Genomic DNA, 26462 nt, shown 5'->3' with positions numbered 1-26462 from the left:
AGGTTTTAAATAAAAACTTGAATGGATGGAGCATGAAAGAGCGGGAAGGAGCGGGAAAGAGAAATTGGAAACACATAGGAGTAAAAAGCGAAATCATTTTTTTCCCTGTCTGGTTTTCTATAAGAGGAACGAGAGGAGATAAGACTAAAAGGACTGTCACTCAGAGGAACAATCCTTCCAGTGTCCCCTCTTGCTCCTGCGGCTCCTCCCTCCTCCCTCTCTCTCCAATTTCCACAGATTCCTGCTAAGATAGAGTCGCTGTTCACAGGGACAGTTTGCTGACATCATCCGCTACATACCGAGCATCCTGCACTCTCACTGCACCGCCCCACCACACTTCTGTGACAAGATGGACACACACATACACCAAACACTGACAGAGGATAGGACTGGCTGATTAATGGGACCATCAACCACCTACAATATGTATTTTCCTTGTTACATTTTTTGTTACTATAACAGTTATAACAGGTACAATTTTTATGGATATTAGTTACCGCTGGGATTGTATATGGAATTAGACTCTGGAAAGAGTGTAGTATGCATAACTCACTAAAAGTTGCCCATTATGCTGCAAAGCACAGATGACAGCATAAAATAACCGCGGGTTAGACACACATTCAAGTTTGGGGTTCAGTATGTTAGTGCGTGGGAATAGTATCTCTGTTGCCTGCGGTACATACTGTATGCCGCTGCTGGTACTGCGCCAACAAACTGCAGCTTGCTGGAGTGCTTTTTATTTAAAAACTATATATTTTGAGCTTGTAAAAAGTGTTGAATTTAGCTTGTTCTTGTTCTGCAAAAAGGTCCACAAGTATTTTTTCCATTGTTTAACTTTTATTAGGCAATACCCATGATCACACAGAAAATAGTCAGAAATAAAGTTTCAGCAGAGGTTTGCTTTATTTGTTTTTCTTAAAGCATTCATTCATTTCAAGGAACGTCTAGACTGGGATAACCCCTATCCTCGGTAAACAAAGGTAAATATTGAAATAGGAACAAATCATTTAGATATCACACAGTCAAAGAAACCCAAAAGTAAACATGATCCAGCCAGAGAGCAAGAAGCGAGTTCAGTGACCTGGGGAAATCCTTGAGTCAGTATTTCTGTAATTCTAGCTAATGTGTTTATGCCAATCAAGGCTCAGCTGAATCAGGAACATAATGAAAAAGAAGATTGCTGCAAGTAAAACAAAAATAATTGATTGGTTAAGACAACAAAGAATCTGCTTCCACCCTTGTGATGGAGCAAACTGGATTAAGTCCATCTCCATGAAGGTTTCACATGCGTTCAGCATTCCACAATCATGCATTTCAGCAGACTGTCGCCATCACAGGAAAATGATCATACCACTGATATAGAGGACAGTATTTCCCTCATCTCTACATGACCTCTGAGACGGCCCTCCGCCTGTCTGAAGCACCAGGACACAATAACAGGCTGAAGTGGGGGCATCACTGGTCAAGACTGAACCATCTTTTTATGGGGATCGAAGACGTACCGCTTGAAATGCAAGTTAATGCTGACAGGCTGAGAATCTGTTTTGGGCTCCTCTTCATTTGCTGCTCCGCCTTTGCTCCCACCCTTCCCTTTCTTCTTAGAGGTCGAGGATAACAACTGCTTGGTTTCTGGGCAAAGACCCTCTGAAGAAAAGATAAACAGGCAGGTCACGTAAAAAGGTTGATTATACAAAAAACAATCGTTGTATAAACAAATCCCCATATGTAATACATCTAGATTAGAACTGTCCTACAGTATAGTATGTACAGTATTTAGGCCATCTTAATCATCTCTGTAGGTATATATGATGCTTGATACAGATCTTTCCTGTTATGTGTGCAGTGCCTAGGCGCTGAGGCTGCTCAGTGTGCTGACCTCGAGTTCAACTGTTGCCTTCATCCTCCTGATGTAACGGATGAAAATGTGCAGAGGTCTCCTCGAGTCTCTGCGTTAGTCTGGCTCATCCTGACTCTCCTCCTTCACTCTCAGCCACACTGAGCTGTTCCCTGTGAACGCTGAGCTCTGCATGTTCCTCTACGCTATCACACTCTCTTGTCTTTTTTTGCAGTTTCGCACACGGAAAGTTAGAAATGTTCTGGGTAAACTCCTTTACACGCTGGCTGTTTGACGTCACGCACAATGGCGCCAGCATTCTTCTTGTTATCGTTATGCCAATGTGAGGGTTGTTATGGTTGTAGCGCAGACAGAAATCTCTTATGGTTATCTACGATCAGCTGACAATGTCCGCTTACCACACACTCACACACCCAAACTGAAATGATGCGTGTTCAAATACAAATGATGCGTATGAATTTCACCTTTACACGTTTTTCCTCATATAAATTGCTAAGTATTAAAATGAAGAAATGTTTTAGCTTTCTTATATAACAAGAATACTGTACATATTTAAAAAGGGAATGGGACTATGCCAGAAGCATGGTAATTAAGATGAGTGCATTTGTAGCATTGAGCATATGATTAGAGGCACACTGAGACACAATTGATACACCCAATAAGCCAAATACGGTTATAAAAAGTCTTTGATTAATTAAATAGTGTCAGTGGCCAAGTTGGCAACAGGTTCACTTTGGAGGAGCAGTATGACACCCGGTTTAAACCAGAGAAGAGGATGGACTAATAATCTTACTGTCCCTATAAATCCATAGACAGAAAACTGCCAAACACAATCTAAATCTAGCTTCTCTAATGTGCAGATTTACAGATTTTGTTCATACTTTATGGATTCTTTTATTTTATTTTTGGGGTCAAGGAAGCGTTGATGAACATTTGTGGAGCAAACTATATTTATTGAATAATAGAGAAAGCCCTCTGCAGGTTAATATGTGATGAAAATAATCAATAGTTGTATTCCAAGAAATAATGCAGATATGAGCAGTAAGTATGAGCCACAGAAAACAAAGACTGCATGAAAGCCTCCAACCTTATCTAAGCATCCTTATTAAAAGACAGAAAAGGAAAGAGAAATTGGATAGAGCTGGAAGTCAACTGAAACAGCTACTGACACAAGTCATGCAATACCCAGCAAATGTATATGTATTAACAGGAAAAGCAGAGTTGCAACATGTACGTACATCTGTGCAGTTAAGATATTGTAAAGCTTTTAAAAGGTCGGAAGCAAAACTTCAGGGTTAAAATGCCAGCAGGAAAGGTTAGATGCACCTAAAACATTATGGCATTGACGCCGGTGAAAAGTATCGTAGGAGACTGTTTTCAGATATATTGCCATGATTTCACTTATTTTACGCAGAATGGAGCCACATTTGCCCCAAAGCGCAGCGGGAGAAACTATCAGATGTTATGTTCATATGGTGTTGGGCGATATGAGCCCGTGCAAGGGTAGAAATGTGTCCAGCAGGAAAGATTAGGCAACACATCCTCCACAGGGGTATCTATTGGTCGCATGATTTCAAAATCTTCCGGATTCACAATGTATCGTGGTTCAGGCAGACATGAGGAGAGGAAAGTGAAGTTGTAGAAACATCCCAACCAACCCATGATGAGGAAAACCTCTAGTATTACCAGACGCACACTGTACTCTCTTTGACAGCGCTTTCTGGAATAAAGATAACCCCTATCCTGCAGTAAATGTTTAGTATTTTTTTATTTTGGTCTACTGTAAAGTCCGCTTGTATAAGTAAGGTTTTTGTTTTTATGGACGTTCCATATAAAACAAAGGATAAAATATATATTTTTTTACCATTTCTAGGATTTTACAGATGAATTTACAGACTAATAAGGCTACTATAGTGTGATATACCATCTGTTACAGTGACATAAAAAAGTATGTAAGTATTTGTCAAATCGACTTGAATCATATGTTCATGTGTAGATGCGTGTGTTAGTATGTTTAAGACTTTAGAGTATGTGAGGCAGTGAAAAGGATGTAGGTGAGGTCCTCTTTCTAAATGTTTTTGTTTTCTCTTCCCTCCCGGTGCGGAGCAGTGGGTCCGAAGCAACAGAAGGTAAAATAAACACGGAACAGACTTCCCCCGGAACACAAGGCAATCCCCGGAGGAATTCTGGGAATGTGGCTCAGGATGTCGGGCCTACCACTCTTACCGCATCCTGAAAAAAACTGTCCGCAGAGCCCCCAACGTCCAAGGAAAGATATGGAGAGTGCTCTCGGTGCGAGTCTTGATGAAGAAGGAGTCTACGCGACATCATCAAAGCCACGGTGGATTGATTTCCCTGACTCAGCCTCCATTAAACAGAGTCAGGAGCTACAGCAGTGTGATAGGCCAAGAGACAAGAACATCTCACCTGAGGTTGTTCTTACCTAGAACTCGAATCTTGAACTTCCCGCTCTGTCCGAACCCGCCCTCGATGACACCAGTCTCGCCTGTCGACAGTGTGACCTTTAACCCGACAAAGAGCTGGAGGTTGGTCTCCTTCTTGAAGAGGTTGCGGCCAATCACAGTGTAATCGTCGGTCACCTGAACACAACAGAGAGGAACAGAGCTCCATGAGCTGCAGGAGTAATGACGGATAGTGAACGCTTGATTAGAAGTACTTGTTAAATGGGGTGGAAGCATGTGATCGAGTCAGAGCTGTGAAACTGTCAGGATGTGCTTTAGTTTCATCTCACTTCTTCCTTCCTCTAATCTGGGTCTTGTGGGTTGTCATGATTTCACTCTGTCAGCATGGCGGCATGAGGAAGAAGAGCTGATCCTCAGTCCTGTGTCTTCATCACTCGCTGTAAGCCACATTCTTCGAGGCTCGCCGCCTGGCTGTCTGGCATCCTGTCTTTCATCCCCCTGCACATTTTATGCTATATTTGTTTGTATTTCTTTCTTATCACCCATCACTAAGTCGATCTAACCCGCCACTAATCTGATAACATGAGGGCACCGCTCTGTCTCCGACTCACCCCCTCGCACCAGCTATTCCTCTCTCTTCTGCCTAACCCTCATTCATTCCTGAACATTTGACCCCGACATCCTTCAAGCGTGACTGATGTGCTGATAAAAAAAATACTGTTGCTGTACATGTCTGACAGAGCGTATGAATTGTGACTGCATGAGCCCGTCATATCTCAACACTGCCAGTAATGTCTTCTTTTACTAAAAGTCTAGAAACATAGCTGGCTCTTTCTGAGAGACAGATGAAGTACACATATAACTTTCCATGACCAAGAACTGACCTCTTCACACACGCTGATTTACTCCTGAGTCACTGACTATAGCTGTCAACAGCCTGAGGTGCTAACAGCAGGAAACTAGTTCACACACTTGACCCCTGACCTGAGTCTGACCCTGCACGAGGGTGCACAGAAAACTTTAACTGTACAGTGCAGAATGACGAGTCATAACAAAAATATAAACTGTGAGGAGTTAGAGAGTTAAAACATATTGAAAAACTCTTAAATCTGATGTTGATTTAAATAAGAAAACAACAGCATTGGATTAGATGAGATACGGATCGGTATGAACTGGAGCTCAGGATTTAGGACGGAACGTGACAGCTTAAAACAAAAACAAAAATGAAAACGGCATGTGTAAGAGAGAGAAAACGCTGAGTCTGATGAACTCACTCACACAGCGATGTGGGTATTGCTGTGCTACTCAGGTGTGTCCAAACAGTGCCAACGTCTAACCGCTAGACAGGACAAGTGGCGTCAGTCTGCCGCCCACACACACCTCTGTGTCACAGCACATGCTAAGGTATGCATACACATTCATGCCTCAAACAATGATCACAAGGGCGGCATGTTGTTTGTGTGTGTATGTTTGTGACTGTACAAGAGGGGCTCTGTCTGAGAGGCACGCTCCACTGACACCAGCAATTAGAAACATCCAAAGAAGAACCGGAGCTCTAAAAGGTGGTAGAAAGGGTAGGGGGGCACGGGCACACTCAGGGGTAAGCAGAGAGAATGGCAGTAAGCAAAACACCATTTAAATAAACTTCTTCGAGTCCAACTCACCCTTTCCACCTGGCCCTCCTTGTGTTTGGTCTTGTAGATGCGCAGGCGAGGCAGGGTAGACTCGGCATAGCCTTTATCTTCAAACCCTTGGAGGAGACGGCCTTGGAAGGCCAAGCGGCATGCATTGGCGTGAATGTCTGTGTCCAGCTTGGAACCAATCACCAGGCAGAGTAAGGGGCATGTGACTGGCCGCTCAAACTCTAACAGGGCCCACTGCTCTGGGTCACACGCTGGACTCGCCTCTCCCTGAGCGGTGACATATTCATCCTGGTGGAAGTACTCCCTCTCGAAGCTGAAGGGTGTATCCAGCGAGCAGGGCTGTGATGGAGGGGGTTTAGAGACTGAGGGGGGCTCTGAGGCACCCACGGGTGGCAAACCAAAGAAGGTAACCCTCGCCATGACGGTTTCATGACCCACAGTGATGTGAAACTTAGCACGGGTGGAAAGAGAGCCCTTGAAGTAGCCTATCTTCCTCACAGAGATGACAGCTGCATAGAGGGTGCGCAGGGACCCCGGGCTGCACACCACACCCCGCTCTAACAGTTTGGGGTCAAACTGTGTCACACACACACCCACGCGGTCCCCCTGCATGGCCCCCGACACTGGTTTCCGAAACATCTGCACCGACTTTATCTTCTTAGTCACCTGATGTCAGAGAGAAAAAGATTCATTAAGATCAATACAGCGATTTCAAAACTCAGAGAAAGAAACAGATATTCAGACTCACAGTATGTTGCATTAATGCTGCTAAAAGTGCATTTGTTGTTTCTGTTATTTTTTGCTTCAATTCTTAACATTTAAAGTTGAAAACGTAGAAACTAATCCATGGAATTCCGCATGAGGTTAAACATAAATAACAGTTACACTTTCAACGAAGACCACATCTATTTGATTAATGTGCACATATACTGCTTAATAACACTCATATACATCAAAAAAGAAAAATACATTTTGATGTATCTTTAATAATGCATGCTTAATCATAATGTTTTATTGGTATAGGCTGGTAAGGCTAGACATTTTCATTCATTTAAAAGTATTTATGTTGCATCATCAGTGACTATTATGCAGGCTCCAAAATGCTGAGAATCACAAATAAAATGTGTCTTCTTTAAAATAGGGACAGTTCACCTTTAAATGACAAATACATATTTTACCGGCGAGCTTCTCAAATGTATTTTTGGGTGGTTTGAATCAATGTACTGAAGCGAAAGCAGACATCCACGGCTAGTATTTCAAACCCTGTAACTCACATCAAAAATGTGTTTGATCTTGTAGTGGACTGTACCTTTAATGTATAAAAGCAACATAATCAATCAAGATAGAAAAGCAAGTTTGACAAAATGAAATTGTTCCTTTTTTTATCAAAGGTTTCTTTTATACCTTAAGCATATCTTAAGTAGACACGTATGCCATTTACCACCAACAATAAAATGTGATGACGGAGTATAAAGATTATTAGAGATGCATTAATATGTAGTGTACCTTTGAAGTTAACCCATACCATGATACTGCATAGACAATAATTATACAACATATAATATTTATTTATTAGTTTATCAGTTTTATTCCACTCATGGCAATTGTTATAAAACAAAACGTGTACACTTCAAGCATTTTGTTGTAGACCATGAGTAATGACTATAACACAATGATATGAAGGTATCTCCAGAGATGTTTTATAATATATTCAAAAGAAAAGGTCAGAAAGAGGTTTTTTAATTAATGCACATACTTAAGTTTACACCTCATTAAATATGGACAACTAGCAGATGTGCTAATTCAATCTTTAAAATATTACAGAACTATATTTCAAAATACTGCATTGCCCATAAATGCAAATATGGTTATGGATCAAACTGGTTTTTAAAAAAGTTTTCTTAACTTAATTAAAGATGGGGATGGTTTTTTTAAATCCACATCTACAAACTAATCATAACAAATGAAACCTTCAAAGATATCTGTCCTGCTACATGATTATTGTCCCATCTCTGAATTGACAGTTGGCATATCAAAATGCTTTTCTGTTTAATTTTGCTGTCCGTTAAACACTGACCAACACAGCAGTATTGGTACAGGTTAAAGCTAACAAATGACTGCTAGTTTAGCCATTTGCTGCCATCAAGAGGTGAACATGAAAACTGCAGACACAATTTGCTGAGCCTGGCTGAATGTGTGCATCTGCTCTAAATTACCCAACTCCTGGGCTGTCAACCCCCGCCCCCAGTCCCCTCATCCTCTCCTCACATTAAAGTGACACATCCTCTGCACCCACTGGGACATCCCTCCCTCAGTCTGCCTACTTCCACTCAACTTCCAAGTCTCTGTGGTTTATCAAAATAATTTCCTGCACTCCTGTCCTGTTAATATCAGAGATTTAGAATTCATGTCCAATTTCTCGAGCATACCTTTAGTGCTGGGATTTCCACAGTGTCATTGATGGCCAGTGACCCCTGCAGGATGGTGCCTGTCATGACTGTTCCCTGACCACGGATGGAGAAGCAATGGTCCACAGCCATCAGGAGGTCACCTCCGGGGTCTCTCTGGGGGAGGTACGTCTGTTTCTTCAAAAGCTGATATAGACGAGAAGAAAACATATATTATATATAAACCAAAAAAATAACTGTCATAAGACTGCAAGGGCACAAGATTAGAATTTTTTGGGGCAACCAGTGCCTTTATTGTGGAACAGATTAGAAGGGGGAGACAGAGGGGATGACATGCGGCACATGGTCCCGAACTGGATTTAAACCCGGGTCCTTTGCATGGGGACCGAGCCCCAGGACATGGGCCGTCAGCTCTACAAACTGAGCCATATTGCAGCCCAGATTAGAATCGTTTTAAATTACATATCATAAAAATTTCAAATACAGTAAAATACAGTGATTAAACACCGCCATTTTCTAAAACTGTAGTAAAGATTTTATTCAGTTTTTACTTTTGATCGAACAAAATAAGAATTGTGTTGATAGTTTATATTGTGTAGTAAGTAAACAAGGCTGAGGATTGTTTTACCCTTTTATCCTCACTTGACAATGACATCTGACAAGCAGCACTTAAGTGAGAACTTATGTGCACTTTCGAGCTAAATTAGTAAAAATGGAGGGGGACCAGTGCGTTTCCGGACTTTACCTCGATTAACTCTGGCACTGCTTGTGGCTCCTCTGCGTCAGGAGCCTCCGGGCCCCCAGGCTTCGCTGCCACAGCAATCACTGGACATTCCTTAAATCTGGCCAACAGAAAAACAGTCATATTGAAATTATTTCATGCTTTGATGTTGAAGTAATGGATAAAGTTCCTTTGAATGAGAAACAAGTGGGTCTGACAGACAGACGCTGGAATGCAGAGAGGGAGACAGAATTTGTAATGAGTGAGGAAGTCTGACAGAGATTCAGTCCTGCAGGCCACTGGGAGTATGCGGGATGCCCTAACCCACATTTCCACAGATTTACCCACTATTCTTAATCTTGCATAATTGCACACCTGGTGTTCTCCAGAGTTTTGTGCAGCCTCTTGGTCATTTTCTCAATGGCACTCTGTCTTTTGTTGGGAGGCAGCAGGTCGATCTTGTTTAGAACGACCACCATGCGAGGGCAGGTCAGCTCTCCTATCAGCAGACACTCTGCAGTCTGAGTCTGCACCCCTTTCACCACGTCCACCACCAGCATCATCAGGTCAATGATCTGGGCACCTAGAGAAAATAAAATTTCAAGAAATCAATAGGATGTAAGATATAACTGACTTGGAAGAAAAGTCACAAGCAACTATAAAAAGATGTAGGAACTGTGAGTAGAGAGTATGGAGCCGACAACAGCAATATAAACAGGAATGGATACAGATACCTAAAAATAACAGTTGAACAAGAAGAGAAATTAGGGGAGGGGTGCACATAGGCAGAGAGATAAAAAAGGCTAGGGGGTTGAAACCAGAGCTGCAGCTCACTTGGTTGTCTTTCCTTTCCCTCTTTCCTTTCCCTGAGTTTGGCAGTCTCTCTTTCCTGTGTTCTCCTCTTTTCTTTCCTTCTATTTGGCTCCCTCTCTTTCCTGTGCTCTCCCCACTTGGGACAGAAGGGGAAGTTTAATGCATACCCCAATCCCCACACTTTCCTTCCTCCCTAATCTACAGCATGTGCCACCCCACTGGCTCATCGATTTAATGTAGTCTGTCGGTAACCCTGCACAGCAGTATTTAATAAGTGCATTCAGTCAGACTTTTACCAAGACTATTACTTCTATCAAAGTCTGTGTATATTACACTATTTAAGTTTAATAATGTGGGTTGTTCATTAATGCGACAAACAATGGGGACTAAAAGAGAAAGCCGGTTATAGAGAAAGTGTCCCTCTGAGTGAGCGTTCTCAATATCTGGATAGGTTAAGTGTGTGTGTGATAACAGTGAGGATGTAGTGTAAGCAGCATCCATCTGTGACCAAAATGTAAAATGTATATGTTAGGGCTGTTGTGTTGGACTGTATGTGTATACTTAATATACAGTACTGAGAGAACTGAGTGTAGATGGTGAGGTATGGTTGCTATTGCCTCAGCTTGAATCATCTACTACTGGTATAGGTCAGCATTTCCTGACTGTAACCTTTATGTTCACCATTCTTTAATCTGCTGTCATTAGCCATTTTGATGGAAGTATTCAGATGTTTTACTTAATTAAAAGTACTAAGTCCTGCATTGAAAATATAATTCAAGTAGAAATATCTAAAAACAACCAGGATAATGTACTTAAATACTTCAAAAAAAGTACTCAATGTAGAACACAATAAAAATAATATATTTTTTCAATAACTCTACGGGTTTATATTTTTAGGAAGAGTAGTTTAATTTACAACACAATCGTCCTCTATACAGTAACTAGTGGCACGAAAATAAAATGCTCAAGTAACTTAGCTTTGTATCTAGGACAGTTCTTGACTGACTTCCCAAACCACAACACCAGTGACTCATAGCAACAACACTTGCAGATAATTCAGAGAGCTCACCCCCAATGATAGTGCGAATAAGAGAGGCGTGTCCCGGACAGTCCACCAGGGTAAACTGCAGACTTTCATACTGTTTCTGGCCTTCGCTGTCCCGCAGGTGGTCCGGAAGATCCACCGTGAAGGAGGAGAAGCCGAGGTCCAGCGTGATACCTCTTTCCCGGGACTGCGGGTTCTTGTCGAAGGCAGCCGTGGAGGCGGTACTGCTAAGTGCCCTGGCAAGCGATGTCTTCCCGCTGTCGACATGTCCGAGCACCCCGACGTTGAAATTCAAAGTTTTTCTCCGACTGTCAGCAGACTCTGACATTTCTACACCGGTTGGATGTAATTGCAACCGGCTTGCGAATTGTGTTTACTCCCAGCTGGACCTTGAACCCAGCTCCAGTGTCAAACTGAGTTATTTGCTGTCCTTTCATTCGTTGACACACGCTTGTTAAACAAAAACAACTTCAACAACATGCTTTTGTTATGAGTCGGTGGTTAAAAAACACATACAGGTATAAATAAGACTTTAAAGTTACTCTAGCCTGAAAACAGTTGAGAGAAACGTCTTCGTCGTTGTCAGTAGTACTCGGGACAACATGGTAAAGCGGAACGGTTGTGTTCAGGACCAAACAAAGATAAAACAGCGGTAAACTGACCTGACATAAAATACACTTGATTAAAACTTGAATCTAAAATTTCATTGGTGTAATGAGTAGTAATCAGTAAGTTCTGCATTCATTTGAGACTCTTATTTACACTTTGACAAGTTCTAGCAGTTTCTACTACGACAATACAATTGAAACACAAGCGGAAATGAAAACTGCCATGGGCGGGATTACTTCGACGACAATGATTGACGTGGGTTTCAGCCAATCAAGGTGTTGCATTAGTCGGAATCGACCAATAGACTTACTTGCCAGTGTAAATAGGCGGGACTTTAGAGGATCACTTCCGCTAATTTCCCCTAGTTACCCACATGGAAACCAATTTCCCTGTGTTTTGAGTTTCGGCGCCGATTGCAGCAGTGAGGATAACCTGAGTCACGGGAGGTATTTTATTCACAGTAAACCTGCCTTGCAGTTTTTACTCCCCATATTTGTAAAGTAACAGTAACTATGAAGATCGAGGAGGTAAAAAGCACAACAAAAACTCAGCGGATCGCCACTCACAGTCACGTCAAAGGACTCGGGCTAGACGAGGCCGGGAATGCTAAACAATCAGCATGTGGTCTGGTCGGCCAGGAGGCTGCAAGAGAGGTAATGTTCATGTTTCGCTGCACTCCTGTTATTTTTGTATTGTTTGGTAGACTGACGGCAAGAGCTGAGGGTTTTTTACAGGAATAATTGTGCCCATAGCAGACAGGTGCACCACTATGCTAGTTCCGTTAGCACTGTGGTGGCGCCGTTTCATACCTGGTCAGAAGTGAGCTAAAGGTAAAGCCTGGTAAAAAGAAATCACATTCATATGTTATTTAAAGAGAAAACATGTATTGTTAATAATAACAAACTTTATTTGTATAACGACCATCTTCAAATGTTGTCAATAGATATATAAATCTCGTCATCTTGATGTTCTGATTTCCAGTCTAAGGAGATACCTGACTTTTGAGGGATGCATAGCTGTCTAAAATATAGTATCACAGATGGACAGACCGGCCAGGGGTTAATTGTACTTTGGAGACAGAGCAGACCTGTGGGTACATAGTATCTAAAAGCTATTGGCTTTGAATTCAATTGTGACAACAAAGCACTCAGGGGGTATCCAAAAACCAGCCACTTGTATTACATTCAATTCCTGTTGACATGTTTTCCATTGGATGTCCATATACATGTATAATTGTTTTCATTCTCCAGGCTTGTGGAATCATTGTCGAGCTGATCCGTTCAAAGAAGATGTCTGGAAGGGCAGTGTTACTTGCAGGGCCACCTGGTACAGGAAAGGTAAGTGTGTAGTGTTCATTCAATGGCAATAGAGCAGTAATGCTTAGGTTAATGCGGCCTCTGTGGTGGCTGCAGATTGTGACTCTTTTCTATTTGTTCCTCCAGACTGCCCTCGCGTTGGCTATGGCACAGGAGTTGGGAAACAAGGTGCCTTTCTGTCCCATGGTTGGCAGTGAAGTCTACTCGACCGAGATTAAAAAAACAGAAGTATTGATGGAGAATTTCCGGAGGGCTATTGGTGAGTGTCATTTCAATTTGAACTGGCTCCTTGGTCATCAATTATACCCCCCACATCAGTCACTGCAACTGAGACTTTTGATAGACCCTGATCTGTCAGGGCCTATCAAAAGCCTCATTGGCTGAACACAAGTGCCATTAAAAAAAAATATTGGCAAAGACTTGACTAAAGCAATAATAATGCCATCTTAAAGCATTTAATAATGCCATTAACTCATTTAAAACAACAGCGGTGTCCATGGATTATCCTGACCTCTTCGGAGAGAATATGACTAGATTAAACTCAGAATGACCAAGATTTCACCTCCCTATTCGCTCTTGTTGTCAGTTAAAAGGCGAATTTGACCGCACATTTATGAGAATGGTGTTTGGAAGGAAGGATGAATAAAGGGACGGGGTTTGTCTGACTGCTGATGGTACGTGTTGCAGGGTAGGAAATGGATCTTATGTAGAGTGAGAGGTGGTCCTCAGCACCTTTTGCTCCTCCCCTAGAACAGGATACCCAGGAAGGTGGGGGTCTCATTTTGAAGTTGTCATCACTCCGCTGATAAGAGCGGACAGTCCCTGCCTTACTCATTGCTGCGTGACCCTCCCCATCACAGATCAGCCACCTGTGTGCTGCTCATACTCCATGCCACCGGCTGCATGAAAGAGCAACAGGACTCGGATTACATTACACAAGATGATGCCCACACATATTAGTGGCACACGCACACATGCTCCCTCTCTGTAATAAAATGCTTTTTTTCAGTAGACTGAAGGAAGTGGCGGCTTAGTTGACACAGGAATATAAAGACCAGATTGAGTTCTCACTCTGCACCGTGCCTGTGAGTGACTGTAATGTCGCCCACATTTAGGACTGCGTATCAAAGAAACAAAGGAGGTGTATGAAGGGGAAGTGACAGAGCTGACCCCCTGTGAGACCGAGAATCCCATGGGCGGCTACGGAAAAACCATCAGCCACGTCATCATTGGTCTGAAGACGGGCAAAGGCACAAAGCAGCTCAAGGTCAGACTGGAGCTGTAATCCTTTCCTTTCTTTTTCCTATTTACTGCATATAAAGCACACAGAGAGATGGTGCATGTATAAACATGGTAGTGATAAAAGTAAATACACTTATGGTATGTTTTTAAGGTACTTCACACATGCAATTGTTTTTTTAAGTTGTATTTCAGCAATAACATTCATGTTGCATTCACATTGTGTTATAATGCATTCTCTCTTCTTCCAGTGTTGTGGAGTATTTTTTAACCATTTTTGTCACTAACACTCAGACTGACTTTCACTGACCAGTTGTTAAAGAGCTGTTTCTTACATGAAAATATTTTGTCACGTTTCCTTAGCTCGACCCTAGTATTTATGAGAGTCTTCAGAAAGAGCGAGTGGAACAGGGAGATGTCATCTACATTGAAGCAAACAGTGGAGCTGTCAAGGTATTTTTTATATTTCTTTTATGTGTTCATCCCTCCCTGCTGTCCCATTTTTGATAAAATTACAAAAAACATGTACATACTTTAATTTAGTGATGAGTCACAAATGTAACAGTAAGAAATATTTGGTATGTTCAAATGTCAGTGTTTTCTGTCATCTTGCCTGTCTTCTTCAGTCTTCATGGTGGTGTCCTTTGATCTCTTTCAGCTCTGCTGTATTTTTCTTGTACTCAAGCCTTTCTCATTCCTGCAGCTCTTCATGCTCCCTCTATCTCTCCATCTCCCTCAATGCTTCTTTTCCAGCAGCGGGTCTTGTGGCCTGTGTTGACAGGCCACGATGACGGCTCCTTTAGTCGGTGCAGGTGGGCTAGGGGCGCGAGTCGGCTCAAGTCGGGAGGGCTGGACAACACATTTATTACTGTTGAAAGCTGTATCATGACGTGCCCTCTGAAACCCTTTGATCCCTCAGCTGCTCCTCTTTGCGACAGGCTGGCACTGGGTTCAATCGTACACCTGCTCTCGCTCCTTCTCTTCTTTCACTGTTGTCCAGAGCAATGTGGACATTTACTTTCTGTGGGTTAATTGTTACATTTTATTAATACATTTCTGTAAACTGTGTCTTACAGAGACAAGGTCGTTGTGACACCTTTGCTACAGAGTTCGACCTGGAAGCAGAGGAGTATGTGCCACTGCCCAAAGGTGATGTCCACAAAAAGAAGGAGATAGTCCAAGACGTCACACTGCATGACCTTGATATTGCAAATGCTAGACCCCAGGTATGTTACTGCAAAATAATTGTAGTTTACTGTAGCTGTTTACATTTTACAAAATAGTTCCAGAGTACCAGTTTCCAGGTATTCCCTACAAGTTTAAAAATAATTGCTTACTCTTTGATTTCAGGGAGGCCAGGACATTCTCTCCATGATGGGACAGCTGATGAAGCCAAAAAAGACAGAAATAACAGGTAAAGAAAACCTGACAGCTTCACAGTCTTCATCACCAGCTGGCTTATCCACTAGTTGACTTGTGGTCAATTCATTATCATTTTCTCTTCTGGTGATAGATAAGCTACGTGCTGAGATCAACAAGGTGGTGAACCGCTACATTGACCAGGGCGTAGCTGAGCTGGTACCTGGTGTCCTGTTTGTGGACGAGGTGCACATGCTGGACATCGAATGCTTCACATACCTCCACAGAGCGCTCGAGAGCACCATAGCCCCTATCGTTGTTTTTGCCTCTAACAGGGGAAACTGTTTAATTAGGTAGGAGGTCTAAATCTTTTTAGGTGGAAAGAAATGCAATTTTTAAAAGGCAACAGAAAACCTTTTTTTTTATGTAAATGTGTAGTACTCAAAGTTTTTTTTTCTCACCAGGGGAACAGAGGACATCAGCTCTCCACACGGGATTCCTCTTGACTTGCTAGACAGAGTCATGATAATCCGCACTATGTTGTACACATCACAGGAGATGAAGCAGGTGAGTCTTGGCATCGAAATACCTTCAGTTTAGTATAGAACATTCACAAAAACATTTGGGTAGCAACTTTTGCCCTAAAGAAAGTTGGCGCTTTCACCAAACATTTGGAAAAGTAACTAGTGCATTAGTGCAGTTTTTAAATCGAAAGAGCTCTGATTATAAATAAAAACATAACATTGCTGTTCAAAAGATAAGTAGCAATCACTTGCATGTCTGGGAACTTTTTTTTGTCCCTGAATCAGTTATTTGGTGCATTCTGACATTTCTTAGTGTGTCACTAATGATGTTGTGGTTTGTAGATCATCAAGATCCGCGCACAGACTGAAGGGATCAACGTTAGCGAGGAAGCACTTACACACCTGGCAGAGATCGGCACCAAGACCACCCTCAGGTAAGAATGAACTTTACATTGTGTGTCATAATGGAGTGAAGAAGTTTGCAGCTTTACATTGATTGCCCACAGTGGTAATCTGTGCCACTGGGTCTAGTTCTAGCTCTAGCTCTGGCAACATTAGATGAAGCTCCTTGAACTCGGTACATAATTATCAGTATCATACATTTAGGACCTGCAACTTCTCCTCACTCTTGTCTTTATCTTAAACTGGCGTATCCTGTACATGCATATGTGGGATCATACTTTTATTTCCTGTTTCCTCTTAGATACGCTGTTCAGCTGATGACTCCAGCCAGCCTGCTGGGCCGTGTTCAGGGAAAAGAGAACGTGGAGAGGGAGCAGGTAGAGGAAATCAACGAGCTGTTCTACGACGCAAAATCTTCTGCCAAAATCCTCCAAGATCAACATCACAAATTTATGAAATAAAATAACAATAAATGTTTTTTCTTTCGTGACTCACAGGGCTGGTGTTCACCCAGCTGTTAAATGTTTGACTTTGAGTCTTTTGTACGCCCACCCACCATATGGCTCATTCTTGTGCCGCCACCTCATTTATTGTAGTTTTGTTCTGATAAAGATTTATTCATTCTGTGTGTTCATGACATTTTTTCAATAAAAAGAAAAACAAACTCAAATTTACATTTATATTGTTGGTATTGTTTATTACAAAATTGACAAGTATAACATTGCTGGCACTTACAATGAAAAGTAGGATGGATGACAACAGATTTCCAAAAGATTTCTTGCATCTCGTATTTCTCAATATTACCCTGCAACTGGCAATAGTAGATAAATGCTTCTGTGACAGACTGCAATAATTGGAAGGAAAAAAAATTCTGTTTTTAAAAATTAAAACACAACAACTCAGTATATTGGAACTTTTTGTTTTCAATTGGTTTGTTTTAAATGTAATAGAAATTGCCGGGACCTTTGTAATTTGTGTTGAGCTAGGTATTTCATTATAAAAATTAAAACCTTAATTATTATGGACCTGCCACCCTGTGATTTAATGCAAAACTACTCCCTCTACTTTTGAAAAGCCCCATCTTGTTCATACAGAGAAACAATCTGAGAAAATGTTATTTTTCTCATTAGTTCATCAAGAAACATTGAACAACTAAGGAAGTTAACCATCACTATAATAAATGTGCCATAACCAAACATAATTATGTGTTTTGTAATTAAGTGTGAAACACATGATAGGATATTGTATAACACCCTAAAAAAAGGTGCTTTTAACAAGCCTTTTAGTGGACTAAAGCACAGTGCGAAAACAACAGATTCTAAACGTGTTGTCCAATCATGGTCAGGGAGCCTACAGCTTCTTCCCGATTGGTCCACCTGAGCGTGCGTTGAGAACAGTCTCAGTTCCTGACCTCACTCCACTGAACACAGAGGGAGCTGCTTTACCAACTTTCTCTGTGAAGGAGAAACAACAGTTTCACTGTTAATGTGGCAGAGAGAGGGGCAATGTAATTTTGTAGATATGCTCTGTATCATTACTTACACACACACACACACACAGACACACACACACAGACAGAGAGAGAGAGAGAGAGAGAGAGAGGGAAGACTGAGCAGAATCTCCCATCATAAAACCCCCGTTCTCTGTATATGGAGTGGAAACTTCACCATCATGAGGAAACGCCCCTCACACAAACTCACTGCTATGATGGGATTTAACCAGTTGCAGAAAGCTAAAGGGGACTTTTCATCTGCAATACTAATGTCAAATCATGATTCCATGTGTATTTATCATGGTTTTTATGTGTGTGTCCTCACCGCACTCCTGCATTACTTCAAACGTCTTGCTCTTCGCCGGCCCACTTCTGCCCAGTTTGTTTATTGTTTCAGTGAGGTCCTCTTCTCTCACCTCAGGACGCTGCATCAGTTCATCTTCTTCCTGACCTGGCTGAAATGAGTAAAAAGTATGAGACATCACACATCTTGTGCAAAAGATCTTTAATAATATAAGAAGTTGTCCTCTTTTTTAAACAAAGGGGTCTTACCTGAGACATGTTGGTTGAGCAGTTGTAGAAAATATCCAATTGTCAGCGTTCTCTCTTTCTCTTGTGAGTCCAGCCCAACACACACACACTGGCTTATATACACAACCTAGCAGTGATTCTCCAGTGGACAATAAATCTGTTCTTGAGACACATAAATGACGTAATAGGTGTATACGCTCCTCCTCTTCTCTGTCCCTGTTTTCTTCTGTTTCTGCTTTCCTCCCTCCCTGCTGCTTCAAAAGGAAATTATGAGATCACTGCTACAACTTTTGGCATTACATTTCTTCAAATAAATCTCAGTGATGTAAGAATATGGCAATGTCTCACTCTACATCCACCACCTGGTCATTAGCAAGCCAAGCAATTTGGACTCAAAGTTCAAAAGGTATGACTCGAAAGATAAGTAACTTTCTATCAAGCCTCCCAATAAAGTTATACCATGGTGGGCTCAAGAACAAATACATGTACAAAAGAGCACAGAGAAGAATGTTGTTCCCACCCCTTCATGCTCATTCTCCATAATTACATCATTATTCAGCCCTCAGGGACCCTTATTTCAGCGGCCATAAGTACAAAGGGAGGACTAACAAGAAAGTGTTTCCAAGCAACAGGTCAAACAGTGGCTTAACTGAAACCTACCTACAGTCCATAAAGTCAAAGTCTGTCAAAAAGCTGGTGCAAACGTGCTGTGAAAACCCAGCCTCTAGAAGTGCATAGACATTTGAGGCAATGGAAAATTGAAATAGTTATGTACCATTATGCTTTGTTAATGGAGTATGAAACAAAATTCCCCCTGCTTCTTTACCTTGTGGAAAACAAAGCATGTGAGCAAAAATAATGGATCTAAAGATAGCCTTACAAAAAAATTAAACCTTTGGGCTTCTTTCAGTTTAAACACCTTATGTTTTTACCTCATAAGTAATTACAACACTACACATATAAATGTGTTTGTCTTGTTTTACTGAGTATGGCGATAAATTCCTTTAACAAAATCACTTTTCTTACAATACATTCATTTCTTTATCGGCCACAATTAGAACAGAAGATTTAATACAATATATACATCATGACATGTTTGTATATATTTAAATGGGCCAACACAGGATCATACACGCAATCACACAAAGACACAGTCAGACACACACACACACACAAACACCTAAGGTCAGTTTAAAAAAGTTGTTCCCATGATGCTTTCACAGTCAGTAACTGTCACTCAGCAGCTCTTGTTAGAAGCTTTCTTCCAGTCCAGTCCACCAATTTCCACTTCAGTTTAAGTGCGTTTCTTTCTGTATGTTGGCAAGAGCTGAGTCCTTATGAACTGAATGAGCTGAGTCTCTGTGAGAAAAACAGCCACTAACACACCGAGAAGACACGCTGCTCCAACACTGATATGGACCAGCCTTAGCAACCAGCCGCTGTCACAGCAGAACACACCCTGCAGCCAGAGAATAAAGAAGCAAAAGTTAGGGGCTCTTCGGATTAGGCATAGACAACATTAACATCTCATGTCACGGTTATCCTGCCCAGAATAGTTCCAATTAACCATGCTATCCAAATAATTATTGAAATATGCCTAAATCTCTAATTAGGAACCGAGAACTTACTGGAATTACTGAGATTTCTGTTAGAAAACAATAATTGTATTGCCTCACAGATAGGAAAACACTCCCACAGTTTACAGTGGAGGAAATAAGTATTTGATCCCCTGCCAATTTAGTTAGTTTACCCACTTACAAAGAAATGAACAGTCTGTAATTTTAAGGCAGGTTTATTTTAACAGTGAGAGACAGAATACGCCCCCCCCAAAAGAATCCAGAAATGTACAAAAAATATACATACATTGATTTGCATTTAATTGGGGGAAATAAGCATTTGATCCCCTTGCAACCAACAAGAATTCTGGCTCCCACGGACTGGTTAAATAAGTCCTCTCGCTTTGAGAAAGTACTCCTGATGTCAACTCGTTACCTGGATAAAAGACACCTGTCCACAGTTAATAAATCAGATTACTACCTCTCCCCAATGGCAAGACCAGAGACAGGTCTTGCGATCATGGTGGAACTAATGTCAAAGCACATCACAGACAAGATTGTAGACCTGCACAAGGCTGGCATAAGCTACAAGACCATCAGCAAGCAGCTTGGTGAGAGAGAGACAACTGGTTTGATTATTAGAAGATGGAAGAAGCACAAAATGACCATCAATTGCCCTCAATCTGGGGCTCCACCATCTAAGATCTCACCTCTGGGGGCATCAATGATCATGAAAAAGGTGAGGGATCAGCCAAGAACTACACAGGAGGGACTTGTTCATGATCCGAAGGCAGTTGGGACCACAGTCACAAAGAAAACTATTGGTAACACACTCTGCCGTAATGGATTAAAATCCTGCGGTGCCCCTGCTCAAGAAGGCACATGTACAGGCCGTCTGAAGTCTGCCAGTGATCCTCTGAATGATTCAGAGAAGGCTTATGAGATCAGATGAGATCAGATGAGGTCAGATGAGACCAACATCAAGATCTTAGGCATCAATTCGACATGTCGTGTTTGGAGGAAGAGAAATGCTGACTATTACCCCAAGAACACCATCCTCAGAGTCAAGCACAGAGGTGGAAACATTATGCTTTGGGGGCGTTTCTCTGCTAAGGGGACAGGGCGATTCACCGCATCGAGGGGATGATGGAGGGAGCCATGTATCGAGTTGAAGCTTCCAGTTGCCAAACATCAGCCTCCAAACCTTAAGGATTTTGAGAGAATCTGCAGAGAGGAGAGGACCAAATTCCCTTCTGAGATGTGAGCAAACCTGGTGACCAACCACAAGAAGCATCTAACCTCTGTGCTGTCCAACAAGGCTTTCTCCACCAAGAACTAAGTAAACATACCATAAAAATTACAGACTGTTCATTTCCAGGCTCTATTTTTCAATTGGCTACCATTGAAGCCAGCTAAACAGCTTAATTGAGAATTCCAAAAAATCATATATCATCTTATCCCTAATCATGATGATATACAATGAATAAAACTGAAATGCATTGGTTGATATTAAGAGATAAAACTTCCGACACTATTCTCTTTTACCTCAGACAGCGCTGTGACCACGGCACTGACAGCCAGTGCCAGCAGTAGGAACGGGGAGGGCAGCAGACCTTGCAGAGGTTTCCACTGACTGGACAGGAAGTAGCGGTGAATGTAAAGAACGCTGTGCAAGATGCGGAGGGCCATGTTAAGGCAGTTTGCCAGTATGAAGCCCACACTGCCAGCCCACCATGTCAGCATGTAGGACAGGAACAGGAAAGACAGAGACAGGGCCAGCATCACCAAGTTATACCTGAGGACAAAACACATATCAGGATTTAACTTATAGGTTACATGAATTACAGAATGAGAATTTAGAAATACTGAAAGCTATGTAATCCCCCTGTATTATATTCAAAATGTAGGAACATCAGAACACATCAAGAAACACTGAACTCATACATAAAAGCTGGAGGAAGGTGCACATAAAATAAATCAGTACATATAAAAACAAATAGCATGCCAATATAGCAGGTGATATCATCTAGGGCAGACAAAACAGATAAAATCGCAAAATATTACAAAAATCTAAATATTTTAAATGACATTACTAAAACAAATATACTTTATTTGTAAAGAGCAAGTTAACCTTCAGGGGAAGGCTGTTAAAAAGCAGAAGGGTAGTAATGTACAACCATCCTAAGACTTAAAGTTTTTGATCAGCTGATAATGGGGCTTGGCTGGGCTGAAGGGATTAACATTTTTTAATGTAATATAGAGCTATACCACAGATGGACATCTAGGTAGTTATTCATATCAAACTGAAATATTTCTACATTACTTACTTGTCAACCTCTCGTTGGCTCATGGCAGCAAATACAAAGCACTCTGTTACACCATTCACAGCGAGGAGGAGAACATAGCAGCTGTAGAATCGCAGCAAAGTGGGCCCTTTACCAAAGAAAAAAAAACACAGAGCAGTGACTAAGAACACTACACAAGGCTAATTTTGTCACATATACAGTGGGGCAAAAAAGTATTTAGTCAGCCACCAATTGTGCAAGTTCTCCCATTTAAAAAGATGAGAGAGGCCTGTAATTTTTATCATAGGTATACCTCAACTATGAGAGACAGAATGAGAAAAAAAATCGAGGAAATCACATTGTCTGATTTTTAATGAATTAATTTTCAAATGATTGTGGAAAATAAGTATTTGGTCAATAACAAAAGTTCATCTCAATACTTTGATATATACCCTTTGTTGGCAATGACAGAGATCAAACGTTTTCTGTAAGTCTTCACAAGGTTTTCACACACTGTTGCTGGTATTTTGGCCCATTCCTCCATGCAGATCTCCTCTAAAGCAGTGATGTTTTGGGGCTGTCGCTGGGCAACACGGACTTTCAACTCCCTCCAAAGATTTTCTATGGGGTTGAGATCTGGAGACTGGCTAGGCCACTCCAGGACCTTGAAATGCTTCTTACGAAGCCACTCCTTCGTTGCCCTGGCGGTGTGTTTGGGATCATGGTCATGCTGAAAGACCCAGCCACGCTTCATCTTCAGTGCCCTTGCTGATGGAAGGAGGTTTTCACTCAAAATCTCACGATACATGGCCCCATTCATTCTTTCCTTTACACGGATCAGTCGTCCTGGTCCCTTTGCAGAAAAACAGTCCCAAAGCATGATGTTTCCACCCCCATGCTTCACAGTAGGCATGGTGTTCTTTGGATGCAACTCTGCATTCTTTCTCCTCCAAACACGACGAGTTGAGTTTTTACCAAAAAGTTCTATTTTGGTTTCATCTGACCATATGACATTCTCCCAATCCTCTTCTGGATCATCCAAATGCCCTCTAGCAAACTTCAGACGGGCCTGGAAATGTACTGGCTTAAGCAGGGGGACACGTCTGGAACTGCAGGATTTAAGTCCCTGGCGGCGTAGTGTGTTACTGATGGTAGCCTCTGTTACTTTGGTCCCAGCTCTCTGCAGGTCATTCACTAGGTCCCCCCGTGTGGTTCTGGGATTTTTGCTCACCGTTCTTGTGATCATTTTGACCCCACGGGGTGAGATCTTGCGTGGAGCCCCAGATCGAGGGAGATTAGCAGTGGTCTTGTATGTCTTCCATTTTCTAATAATTGCTCCCACAGTTGATTTCTTCACACCAAGCTGCTTACCTATTGCAGATTCAGTTTTCCCAGCCTGGTGCAGGTCTACAATTTTGTCTCTGGTCTCCTTTGACAGCTCTTTGGTCTTGGCCATAGTGGAGTTTGGAGTATGACTGTTTGAGGTTGTGGACAGGTGTCTTTTATACTGATAATGAGTTCAAAAAGGTGCCATTAATACAGGTAACGAGTGGAGGACAGAGGAGCCTCTTAAAGAAGAAGTTACAGGTCTGTGAGAGCCAGAAATCTTGCTTGTTTGTAGGTGACCAAATACTTATTTTACCGAGGAATTTACCAATTAATTCTTTAAAAATCCTACAATGTGATTTCCTGGATTTTTTTCCCCCATTCTGTCTCTCATAGTTGAGGTATACCTATGATAAAAATTACAGGCCTCTCTCATCTTTTTAAATGGGAGAACTTGCACAATTGGTGGCTGACTAAATACTTTTTTGCCCCACTGTATCTAATACAACCAGTGAGCTGTGGCTCTGTTACCTGCCCCACTGCTTAGTAGCGAGCCACCATAAATGTCCAGAGCCAAGTGAGAGTATGCGTAGCCAAACACAGAGATGATCAGACCAACCACAAGCACCAGTTTCAGCAGACACTCCAGGACCTCTGCTGCAACGGCAACGTCTTCCTGTAAACCAAATCCACAACATGTGGTAAAACAAATGCTTAATGTCTAGGAAGGCTTGTTTTTGTTTATTTTCAAGAATCACACCTGTCTTTGACTTTTGACACCACGTCCCCGCTCCAGCACTTTGGCAAAGAAGATGTAGAAGCTTTCCTCGATAGGCAAGAAGATAAAGCGAGCCACCATGGAGCCCAGATTATTGACGATATCATAAACTCCCTGGTCTCCAAAGCTGAGGACGTTTAGGAAGGTCATGACGTACCGCTCTCCCTCTGTCAGGATCTGCTTTAAGAAGGACTGCTTGAAGAAGCTCCATGTGAGCCGGGCCAGACTCCAATCAACTAACGGCTATAAACAGAGAAAAAGATGAGTATTAGTACTGTATGGTGACAGTTTCTTGTGACGTCCAGGTTGGATTTATAAAAAGAGATTATGAGTATTAAATAGTGCTATATTGTGTTGCTCTACTACCTCTCCTTTGGCTCTACGGGGCAAGAAATCTTTGACACTGTGCAGGGGAAAACCCTTCTCCGCTGCCTCTTTAGAGCCCAGGAAACGAATGAAGTAACCAGCGTAGCAGAACACCAGGAACGCTGTGTACACCAACTAAGAAAAAAAAACCCAAATCATTACATACAGAGTTAGTTATTACAGGAATAATGGGTGGTTATCAGCTAATTTCTTACGTGAGCAGCAGAGAAGATGTAAAGGCCCCATTCACGGGCAAACACCACCAGCACCACAGTTATGCTGCACTTAGCGATCATTGCTAAACTCTCAGCGACCACTTTCAGACGGACAAACATGTGAGCTTGGGCCAGGACCCAGAGGGGCTCAGCCAGGAGCTCCTGCACTCCTGACAAAGCAAATAGCACCACAGCAGGGCCGTAGTAAGGGATAGTCTGGGGGTCTGGGACCTCCAGCAGCCACAGCCATACCCAGATGAGCAAGGCAGCCCATAATAAACCAAGAGGCAACCTAAGAGGTAAGAAGCAGTAATATAAGACTTGTAGGAAAACATCCACGCTGCAGTTATCTTTTACTTTCAGGCAGTAACTTATAACTAGGCAAATAAAATATGTTAAATAAACAATTTTATTATTGTTATAATGATTTTGCATCTTCATTATTGTGCAGTAGAACTCAATCAAATACACAAGTTTTAAGGCACTTTGTAAAACTCAACTCACGTCAGCCATAGCAGGTTGATAACTTGTCTCCAGCTGTGGTTTGTCCCAGAAACTCCACTTAGACAGGCTCTCCGGAAAGCTTCTCTGGATAAAAACACTAATGTGGAGTACAGTAGTGTAAGCCTGCACAATAAAAGACACAGACACAACATTTTAGAGCAGACGATGCAGTGAAATGTCTTGGCACTGTGCTTTGTCTGGTTGCCCTGTTCTCCAAACTCAGCACTTGTCATCATCCTTACCTGACATTGACAACACCTATCAGTTCTTTGGACACAAATCGGAGGGTAAAAGCATTCAGCAAAAAGGTCAGGACACGGAACATCACCTAAGATAGAAAAAATGTATCAATCATCAGAAAATGTAAAACACTGCGCTGGTAAATCCCCACTGTGAGTCCCTTGTACCTGTAGCAACACATTATACGACGCAAGAGTGGACGCATTCTTCAGTACATCCTGAGTACTCATCTTGGACTTCCTCTGACTCGACTTAAAAGCGTTAAGTCAACAACTTTTCTGCTGCTTTCTACAAATAAAAATCATTTTGGAGTCACTCCGTAAAACCCGTCGGTGGTGGCTGCTTTAAAAGGGGTGATAAAAGCGCATTATTCCTAACGAAAAGTTTGAAATTAGATATGGTGAACTGCAGCAGAAGCTAGAAGCAGCATAGTTGTAGTAACACTTCCGTACACATTTTACGGAACTACGTTGCGCAGTGACGTCAGAGGGTGTTACGTCCAATGCGGTGTCGCTAGAGGGCGTAACCATCCTTCTAATCACCTACTGGAGGTTAGTGAAGTCCGACAGAAAAGGACAAATCACCCAATTCTTGGGAAGAGAAATAATTTGCAGTGTTGGCTGCTTAATATGTAGCTTCTTGAAAAAAACAATAGCAGATTAACTTATATGTATTTATATTAAACTAAACTTAAACTATTCACCATCATGTCCTTTTTATGTATAGATGCATGGCGGCCATCTATTGTCCCTTCAATTAACATCCCTTTATTTTATTTTATCAGTAGATGTTTATTTATAGTGTTGGATATC

General features: G+C 41.9%; 4 protein-coding genes across 4 annotated transcripts; 1 reads left to right on the top strand and 3 right to left on the bottom strand.

Moving 5' to 3' along the window:
• Positions 1-879: 879 nt before the first annotated feature.
• On the bottom strand, positions 880-11721 carry eefsec (eukaryotic elongation factor, selenocysteine-tRNA-specific). Its single transcript, XM_063910013.1, has 7 exons — positions 10933-11721; positions 9426-9633; positions 9075-9171; positions 8351-8515; positions 5943-6587; positions 4299-4455; positions 880-1644 (listed from the first exon to the last, which is right to left on the bottom strand). The coding sequence occupies exons 1-7, from the start codon at positions 11234-11236 to the stop codon at positions 1463-1465; spliced, it is 1758 nt and encodes a 585-aa protein (XP_063766083.1). The 5' UTR covers positions 11237-11721; the 3' UTR covers positions 880-1462.
• On the top strand, positions 11058-17031 carry ruvbl1 (RuvB-like AAA ATPase 1). Its single transcript, XM_063910015.1, has 11 exons — positions 11058-12170; positions 12768-12854; positions 12960-13092; positions 13949-14100; positions 14436-14525; positions 15149-15298; positions 15423-15486; positions 15586-15784; positions 15896-15998; positions 16298-16389; positions 16659-17031. The coding sequence occupies exons 1-11, from the start codon at positions 12030-12032 to the stop codon at positions 16816-16818; spliced, it is 1371 nt and encodes a 456-aa protein (XP_063766085.1). The 5' UTR covers positions 11058-12029; the 3' UTR covers positions 16819-17031.
• Positions 17028-18656, bottom strand: mustn1a (musculoskeletal, embryonic nuclear protein 1a). The gene is made up of 3 exons (XM_063910016.1): positions 18402-18656; positions 18175-18304; positions 17028-17811 (listed from the first exon to the last, which is right to left on the bottom strand). The coding sequence occupies exons 1-3, from the start codon at positions 18408-18410 to the stop codon at positions 17708-17710; spliced, it is 243 nt and encodes an 80-aa protein (XP_063766086.1). The 5' UTR covers positions 18411-18656; the 3' UTR covers positions 17028-17707.
• A 223-nt stretch (positions 18657-18879) lies between these two features.
• On the bottom strand, positions 18880-26114 carry rft1 (RFT1 homolog). The gene is made up of 10 exons (XM_063910014.1): positions 25818-26114; positions 25653-25738; positions 25411-25533; positions 24907-25198; positions 24692-24826; positions 24308-24568; positions 24079-24223; positions 22264-22369; positions 21482-21731; positions 18880-19839 (listed from the first exon to the last, which is right to left on the bottom strand). The coding sequence occupies exons 1-10, from the start codon at positions 25878-25880 to the stop codon at positions 19675-19677; spliced, it is 1626 nt and encodes a 541-aa protein (XP_063766084.1). The 5' UTR covers positions 25881-26114; the 3' UTR covers positions 18880-19674.
• Positions 26115-26462: the final 348 nt, after the last annotated feature.

Source organism: Eleginops maclovinus, chromosome 20, assembly GCF_036324505.1.
Source record: "Eleginops maclovinus isolate JMC-PN-2008 ecotype Puerto Natales chromosome 20, JC_Emac_rtc_rv5, whole genome shotgun sequence".
Taxonomy (NCBI): domain Eukaryota; kingdom Metazoa; phylum Chordata; class Actinopteri; order Perciformes; family Eleginopidae; genus Eleginops; species Eleginops maclovinus.
Note: the sequence above shows the minus strand (reverse complement) of the source record. Positions and strands in the feature narration are given on the sequence as shown.